This window comes from Portunus trituberculatus, chromosome 48 (assembly GCF_017591435.1).
Source record: "Portunus trituberculatus isolate SZX2019 chromosome 48, ASM1759143v1, whole genome shotgun sequence".
In the NCBI taxonomy this organism is placed as follows: Eukaryota; Metazoa; Arthropoda; class Malacostraca; order Decapoda; family Portunidae; genus Portunus; species Portunus trituberculatus.
The window spans coordinates 9187741-9195924 of record NC_059302.1 but is presented as its reverse complement, the minus strand read 5'-3'; the positions used below and the strand labels follow the sequence as shown (position 1 = coordinate 9195924).

General features: G+C 45.4%; 2 protein-coding genes across 5 annotated transcripts; one reads left to right on the top strand and one right to left on the bottom strand.

The window, feature by feature from the left end:
* Nucleotides 1-286: 286 nt before the first annotated feature.
* Nucleotides 287-2524, bottom strand: LOC123498520. The gene is made up of 4 exons (XM_045245697.1): nucleotides 2034-2524; nucleotides 1677-1778; nucleotides 1157-1342; nucleotides 287-480 (listed from the first exon to the last, which is right to left on the bottom strand). The coding sequence occupies exons 1-4, from the start codon at nucleotides 2353-2355 to the stop codon at nucleotides 287-289; spliced, it is 804 nt and encodes a 267-aa protein (XP_045101632.1). The 5' UTR covers nucleotides 2356-2524.
* Nucleotides 2525-3274: 750 nt separating this feature from the next.
* Nucleotides 3275-7917, top strand: LOC123498518. Of its 4 annotated transcripts, none has more exons than XM_045245694.1 (5): nucleotides 3275-4460; nucleotides 4672-4779; nucleotides 4947-5132; nucleotides 6465-6708; nucleotides 7267-7917. In XM_045245694.1, exons 1-4 carry the CDS (start codon nucleotides 4130-4132, stop codon nucleotides 6665-6667), a joined length of 828 nt encoding a protein of 275 aa, XP_045101629.1. In that variant the 5' UTR covers nucleotides 3275-4129; the 3' UTR covers nucleotides 6668-6708; nucleotides 7267-7917. The 4 variants fall into 4 exon arrangements, with proteins under 4 accessions (XP_045101629.1, XP_045101628.1, XP_045101630.1 ...); XM_045245693.1 differs by having other exon boundaries at nucleotides 6465-6712; XM_045245695.1 differs by lacking the exons at nucleotides 6465-6708; nucleotides 7267-7917 and adding an exon at nucleotides 5373-5793.
* The last annotated feature ends 267 nt before the right edge of the window (nucleotides 7918-8184 follow it).

Below are 8184 nucleotides of genomic sequence, written 5' to 3'. Positions count from 1 at the left end.
ACATTCTTCTTGCTAACTAACACTATAAACACGCAATCAGTCTTCAAAACATCCTTGACTTCCAGTAGAACCTGTTTAATGTGCAGAACATTTGTCAAACTACCACTAGTATCATTGAAACACTTGAAAACCTCGACACCTTCCATTAGAACCTGTTATATGTGAGGATTATTTGTTAATTAAACTACATCTAATATCACTAAAACACATGTTAATCCCAATGACTTCCAGAAGATCCTCCTGAAAGTAATCCAGACGAAACGCCAAACATTGGACAACAAGGACGTTAGACTGGCCTCCTGCACAGGAAAATAAAGGAGACTGAGCAAACTCTGTCAGCTAGTACGTATCTCATCCCGCCCTCAAAATACATGCGGGCACATTCATCAGGAGATCCGTTGGGGTCGGTACTTGCCCACTCATCAACTGCCACGTTACGACCGTCCAGCCACATCCGACTCCGCACGCCCATCCACACTTCTGTAGAACAAGCAGTGTTAGGCTCACTTCTCTTTTTGGGTAATGTATGTATGACATGCACACCTTTTGTTGTTTTGACGTTTCTCTCCCGTCAAGATATTAGTACTGATACCAGAACTAACATCGCCACGCTGTTTTTTTTTTTTTTTATACCATGTGGGCTTTTCACGGGAATTTATGGGCTAAAGGGGGTACTTTTTGGGGTACCTCCTATCTTAAGGCCCATCCGCTAGGAAACCGTTGCCCCGAGTGACACTCGGACCGTGGACAGGATTCGAACATGTGCGCTTGGAGACCCCCTCGGACTCCAAAGCGAGCATGGTTCCACTGTACCACGGCGGCCCCCGTTTAAACAGTATTGTCATTATCTTTTTTATCCTCCATTCCCGGGGGCGCATACAGTATTTCCTACACCACTAACCTGCATCTCTCAACACACACTCCTGAATGAAAGTGTAGCGTGGATAAACATAAAAGAACATAAAAAAAAAAAATAACTAAGGAAGCTGCATGAGTCCGTCAGCTTAACCGGTGGCAGTCTTTGAGTGAACCAAGCTACTTAATTACACCAATCATGGGAGTAAGATGTCAAGCAGAGAGACTGTGAGGCGGGTAATGATTTATGACAAGCAACAAGACAGAAGCAGGCCGTATGTAGCTTCAGTCAAGAACTTACGCGCTCCTCTGGCAGTAGCTTCCAGAAAAGCTTGCATAATTGGAAACTCTAAAGCAGAAGCTGTGGCGAGATCGGCGCCGAGTGTGGCGCAGTGCTGGCGAGCGTCGCACCAGGTCATCGGCACCTGGTGCAGGTAAATACAGCCAAGGGCGTCTTGCAAGAAGTCACCGTCGCATGTCGTCGACGCTGTGGGAGAAAAGGAGTGACTGAGGCTCCTGCCATCCTGAGGGAGGAACCCCAACACTCTGAGGCTCACCTGTGTGTCAGCAGACGCTCACCTGTGTGTCAGCAGACGCTCACCTGTGTGTTAGCAGACCCTCACTTGTGTGTCAGCAGACGCTCACCTGTGTGTCAGCAGACGCTCACCTGTGTGTCAGCAGACACTCACCTTTATGTCAGCAAACGCTCACCTGTGTGTCAGCAGACACTCAACTGTGTGTCAGCAGACGCTTACCTCTATGTCAGCAAACGCTCACCTGTGTGTCAGCAGACACTCAACTGTCTGTCAGCAGACGCTCACCTGTATAGTCAGAGATGACGGCACGATTCCAGCAGAGGGCGGGTTGGCAGTCCTGCACCAACATGGCCCCGTGAGGCAGCGGCACCCCCTCCTCAATGCACACTGTGGTAAGGGACACACTGATGTACGGGGCTTATTGGAGGCATTACTGGGACTGAGTGGCGGCCCGGAGTTGAGTGGGGACATTAACAGGGGCTGAGTGGAGACATTACTGGGGGCTAAGTGGCTGTCTGGGGCTGAGTGGAGACATTACTGGGGCTGAGTGGTCGCCAGGGAGGTAAGTTACTGACTGGCACTATCACACACTGTAGCTTGACAAATGATGAGCTGAGTGGTTGGGGATGATGGGCGTCTCACCGTTGCGGAGGCGTGTCCTGCAGGGCGTGGTGGCATCGGTGGCGGCGGCGTCTAGACTGTCCACCGCCACGTCGTACAGGACACAGGTGGTGCCCTCGTATGTCAGCAGGTGACACCAGGGGGCGTTGTTGGCCAGGGCAGCGCATAGGATCTCATCAGACACCTGGAAGCTTTCAGACGTGGCGGCGGCGTCGAGCTGAGCCTGCGAGACCAGCGCCCGGTACCACAGCGCCTGGTTCATCTCGGCAGCGGCTGGCGGAGCGGCCCCCAGCAGCGCCAGCAACGCCAGCAGGAGCGGCAGGGAAAGAGGCAGCGGCGACATGGCGAGCGGCTATCCTGGACGGGGCAGCGAGGTGTTCTGGACAGACAGGATGTGTGGAGAGTCACTTGAAAGGTATTGATTGATTGCAACCTTACTTAAAGTGTGTTTGAGTGATATTTGCTTTGCTTTGATGTATTTTAAGCTAGTATGTCGCTGCATCACACGCCATGGACCTATCATGCACGGTACACTGATTGGAGTGACTGGAGTAGTTTGTGTGTTACTACTACTACTACTACTACTACTACTACTACTACTACTACTACTACTACTACTACTACTACTACTACTACTACTACTACTACTACTATTGCTACTACTACTAAAACTACTACTACTACTACTACTACTACTACTGCGACCACTACTTTAATTTAAATTGCCACTGCTACATTGCTCCTAATACTCTTACTACTTCTGAAAGACTTAAGCTAATAATGATACATCTATTATTTTCATTGTTTTTTCTTCACTGCTACTTACGTTATTTCAGATTTATAACACTTCCTGCTCTCTTTATTGTTATTTATTTTTTTTTCTTGTGTAAGCACGTCCCGGTGGCCTGAGTAACCTGATCTCAGGGCTGCTCAGATCAGAAGGACACACCGAAGAGGTTGGAAAGTGAATGATTGAATAATATTTGATTTAAATTGTGGTCATCCTTCTTGTTTAATTAAGGATTGACTGATTATACATGCATTAAACCTGTCAGTGTGTGTGTTTCACTGTTTGATCTGCTGCAGTCTCTGACGAGACAGCCAGACGTTACCCTACGGAACGAGCTCAGAGCTCATTATTTCCGATCTTCTGATAGGCCTGAGACCAGGCACACACCACACACCGGGACAAGGTCACAACTCCTCGATTTACATCCCGTACCTACTCATTGCTAGGTGAACAGGGGCTACACGTGAAAGGAGACACATCCAAATATCTCCACCCGGCCGAGGAATCGAACCCCGGTCCTCTGGCTTGTGAAGCCAGCGCTCTAACCACTGTGTGTGTTTGTCTGTGTGTGTGTATGTGTGAATGTGTGTGCGCCTGACCAAACGTTAATGGCCAGATTACTGACTGGCTTAGCTGTAAAGATTTTTGTTATTTTCTCTCACGCGGCACGCCACTATACATCAATTCACTCGTGGCTCGTTTCATCCTTTATATATTTTCTCACACCATATATTCTGCGGAAGGAAAGTACAAGGGAATCACGTACAGTTTTCTTAAGGCAGAAGCTGGCTTTTTTATTACGTTTGATATTTTTCCACGTCTGCAGTACACACATCTCATCCTTGTTTTCTTAAGGCAAGAGAGGCGTAAGATATGATGAGTGTTTATACGATGAGTAAAATAAAATGTGACACCCGTTTCTCTCACATAACACGAACCAAGATAAGTACTGTGCCGTGAATGTCAAGGCACGGATCATCGTCAGCATCAGAAAGGTAAGCAACATAGCAAGACAGAGAAATGCTGCTGTGCCATGGAGTGACTGTGGTAATGAGGTAGAGAGGCTATGACAGAGAGAGACGGGAAGATAGCGTGACATGGATTGAATGAATGAATGAATTGAGACACAAAAATGAGCAAAAATATGATCAAAGGTACAGCCAAGAAACCTTTTTTCTGTAATGAATCACCGCACTCACCCAGGCAGGAATAAAAGATCATTCCTCTCGTGATTCTACCCAATTACCCAATCAATAGTCTCCCGGTAGCCGTCCATATATACCCCCTTTGCCCAGAACAATTCTCCCGCCCCATACACCCGCTCGTCATGTCGCCGCTGCCTCCTTCCCTGCAACCCCTGCTAGAGCTGCTGGCGCTGCTGGCGCTGCTGGGAGCCACTCCGCCAGCCACTGCCGAGATGAGCCAGGCGGTGTGGCATCGGGCGCTGGTCTCGCAGGCTCAGCTCGATGCCGCCGCCACGTCTGAAAGCTTCCAGGTGTCTGATGAGATCCTCTGCGCTGCCCTGGCCAACAACGCCCCCTGGTGTCACCTGCTGACCTACGAGGGCACCACCTGTGTCCTGTACGACGTGGTGGTGGACAGTGTGGACGCCGCCGCCCCCGACGCCACCATTCCATGCAGGACCCGCCACCGCAACGGTGAGACACCCGCGCCCGCCGCTCATCCCCGCACCACTCAGCCTATCACATATTAAGCCATAGTGTGTGATGGCGGCATGGCGCCAGTCAGTCATTCAGCCCAAGGCCGCCACTCACCCCTTAGTAACGTTCCCACTCTGCCCCAGGGCGCCACTCAGCCCCTAGTAATGTTCTCACTCAGCCCCCTACAGCAGTGTGTCCCTCTCCGTAGTGTGCATCGTGGAGGGCGCGCCGCTGCCTCATGGGGCCAAGCTGGTGCATGACTGTTTTCCCTCCCTCTGCTGGAATCGTGCCATCATTCCTAACCACGATGACGCAGGTGAGCATCTGCTGACACACAGGTGAGCGTCATTATATTGTAAGCGTTGCTCTTGGTCATTATTTAGTCGTATACCCCGTGAGTCTCTCCTTTCCTCCTGATACTGTCCTCTCGTCAGCGCTGCGTCGCAGCGATACGCTATCCTTCCATAGTGTCCACATCCACAGTGTCATCAACCTGTGATGGGCCGTTCTCGCAAACCAGCTCTGGATGTATATACCTGTACAAGCAGCCAACAGACTGGTGTAAGGCGCGCGAGTACTGTCTCAGCCTCCAGTCAGACCTCGCTATCGTCTCGTCTGAAGGCTTCGCAGCACTGCAGGAATATTTCGCCGCCGAGACCCCTGCCGAAGGTGAGCTGGCACTTGTAGTCCCACCAGGACTCATGAGCCAAAACTTGCTTGTACAGAATCCCTCCCAGCTTTTGATTCATTTCATCACCACACTGCCAAATTCTCATGGTAGCCACGAGGAACTGCTTAATGTGTACATGTAACTTATGGGAGGGAGGGATACCACACTCAATTACTTCGAGAGCTTTGACTGTCTTGTGTGTGTGTGTGTGTGTGTGTGTGTGTGTGTGTGTGTTCAAGTTCGAGTTCAATAAATTTATTCCAAAACAATACATACATTTATGAAGAAAATTAAGTACATTCGTGGAAAGGTCTGCAGAGATAAATCTCATGATATAGACCTATGGACATTATACAGGATTGATTTCACTAAGTCCAAAATTGTAACAATACATTCTTGAAAATTCCCAAAAAAAGATAGCATTAGAAATCTAAAAATTCGTAAACCCTAGCAATATGAAAAAAAAAAAAAAAAAAATGCCATTTATTCAGGAAACAGTGTTGTACCCATGATAAATCAGTAATACATAATGATTCTATTGTGTACATACATGACAAATTACTTTGAGCATTACTGTTACGACTGAAGATGATAAAGATGCTTTTTTACTCTAAATTTGAAGCTATTGACTGACAAAGTGCTAAATTCACATTTTATTGATAGAGGAAGTGTGTTCCAAACATCAGGGCCAAGACACATCATAGAATTTCGAAAGAGTGTAGTTCTAAAAGGAGGACAAACCATATTTATCTGGTTATTACGAGTGGCACCAGAATGTTCTTGAATAGAAAAAAATGTCAGCATTATTTTATAATGATTTGAAAATATCGACTAAGAGGAAGAATTTATGAATGTAGGTTAACTAAAGTAATTTTAAGTTGGAAAATATTTCCTCCGTCGAGTCATATTTTTGCTTGTAGAATATCATTTTTTAAATAGATTTCTGGTTTTTAGCAATACATCTAGGGAAGATGGCCATGTACAACCCCAAATAGAAATACAATACAATAATCTAGAGTAACACGGTGTATCGTAAAGAGTTAACATTGATTCTACAGTTAATTTGTCTCTAACACGATACAATATTCCAGTGAAATTTGGTAAAGTTACAGATACATTAGCAATATGTTCCCTCTAATTTAGATGATCATCAACTGTAACTCCTAAAAATTTTGTAGTTTTAACACGACCAACAATGTGATTACCTAGTTTTACTGGCGCTAAATCATGAACCAAAGACCTATTCTGAAATAGCATAACATGTGTGTGTGTGTGTGTGTGTGTGTGTGTGTGTGTGTGTGTGTGTGTGTGTGTGTTTTCTTCTTGTACAGGTGTGTGGGTGGGGGTGAAGAGGAGAAAGTGGCTGGATGGTCGTGCAGTGGCTCAGGAAGAGTGGCACTCTTCTGAACCAAACGGGAATGTTGAATCCTGTGCCAGGATGTTTACGCATAACGTGCAAAAGGGAGACAAGTATCAATTATACGACAGAACATGCAGTGTCGACTCATACTTCTCCCTGTGCATGAGGCAATGAGGCAACTGCTCCTGTGACCGCCGGCAATCACCAAGAAATGAGTAGGTAAGAAAGCCTGCATGAGTATTTTGAAAAGGTCTTTCTTTGTAATGCAAGCTATGCCCTGGTGATTCAGCGGCCTTCCTTCACTTTGTCATGCATTCCTAATAGCACTAGTCTTCCTGTGTCTGCTTCACTAGGCACTACTTTCATTGACTAGTGATTTGATATTCATTTGTCTGTTACCTTCAACACTAATTACAAAAGCATTCTAAACCTAAACTGGCAAGTAATGTGTTTGGTCTAGAGAGGTTTAGTGTAAAGTTTTAATAGTGTTTAATATAATGTGTTCAAATTTTAGTTTATTATTCCTTAATTTGTTTGCCTTTTTATGGAAATAAAAAATAGAGAGTGAGAGAGATAAGTATGAGGGGTAAAGAGTGGTGAAATAACAGAAATATTGTAGGAACTTGTAATTCGGCATAAGATCCATCATTGTTTCTTACTATCAAGTCTTATGCTTTGTTTGTGTTCATTTAATGTTTGATCTGCGAATGTATTGTGTTGCTTGTTACCTCTTAACTTCGTGTGGCGTATTCAGTCTGTCTAATCTTTTACAGGAAAGGTGGATATTGCTCCTCTTGATCCGAATGCACCGGCGCTGCATTCTGAAACACACTTCATCTGTTTCTACTCCTTTTCGAAGCCTCAAGTGGATGATACTCGAGTTTTCAAAGGATGTTTCCATGATTCATCCGAAAGTTTAACAAGTACTCTGTATCGTGGGAGCTTTTGCGGAAAGTTCTCGTGATTCAGTGATAGTTTAAGGAGTAATGTCTAGTATCGTAATGGTTTTCACACGTGTTTTCATAATAGCAAGTGATAACTGAACAAGATTAACGGGTTGCGTACCATTGAAATTTTCAAATGTGTTTTTCATAATTCTACAAATGTATTTAAAGTTTTCATAGACCTAAGTACTCTATATATTTTTTTGGCGTTTTCAAGAGTTTTTTCATGATCTTGTGACAACTGAGCAAGGATTCTGCATCATCAATGGAGGGAGCACCCATGGGAACAGAACCGATTATTTCTGTGGCCTTCGAAAATTGTTACGAGAGACAGCAACGTTTTAAACTCCAGGCAAGGAGGATTGATGTCAGCACGGCGTGAGCACACAAGGAAGAGAGGAAAAGAAAACACACACAGGTGGTCTATTTTGTGAGCCAATGTAACCGTGATGTTGTGACGCCATAAAACTATACACCAAATCAATTAGTTTATATCGTGACCACTATGATCTTCAGCGTGCCTCAGTGACGTGCAGTGGTTTCCCCGTCTTACTGCTGTCAGTGAATTTCAATCCCAATATTGTACTGTTTTGTATATGATCCACTCACGCATCGCTGTAGTTTGTAAGACTAGGTTAGGTTAGGTTAGGTTAGAAATGACTTCGAATTATAGCAAAATACAGGAATATAAGGATAAAAAGAAAGGTTGAAAGGTTCTAAAAGGCAGCTCTTCACGTGGAAGCTTCT

Excerpts from the sequence above, each read along its gene's own strand:
- LOC123498520 (XM_045245697.1), bottom strand. The coding sequence starts at position 2,355 with ATGTCGCCGCTGCCTCTTTCCCTGCCGCTCCTGCTGGCGTTGCTGGCG. Across the intron at positions 1,343-1,676 it reads CGTCATCTCTGACTATACAG|CGTCGACGACATGCGACGGT; the intron begins GTGAGCGTCTGC and ends TTTCTCCCACAG. Across the intron at positions 481-1,156 it reads AGCTACTGCCAGAGGAGCGC|AAGTGTGGATGGGCGTGCGG; the intron begins GTAAGTTCTTGA and ends CTTGTTCTACAG.
- LOC123498518 (XM_045245694.1), top strand. The coding sequence starts at position 4,130 with ATGTCGCCGCTGCCTCCTTCCCTGCAACCCCTGCTAGAGCTGCTGGCG. Across the intron at positions 4,461-4,671 it reads CAGGACCCGCCACCGCAACG|TGTGCATCGTGGAGGGCGCG; the intron begins GTGAGACACCCG and ends CCCTCTCCGTAG. Across the intron at positions 5,133-6,464 it reads CGCCGAGACCCCTGCCGAAG|GTGTGTGGGTGGGGGTGAAG; the intron begins GTGAGCTGGCAC and ends CTTCTTGTACAG.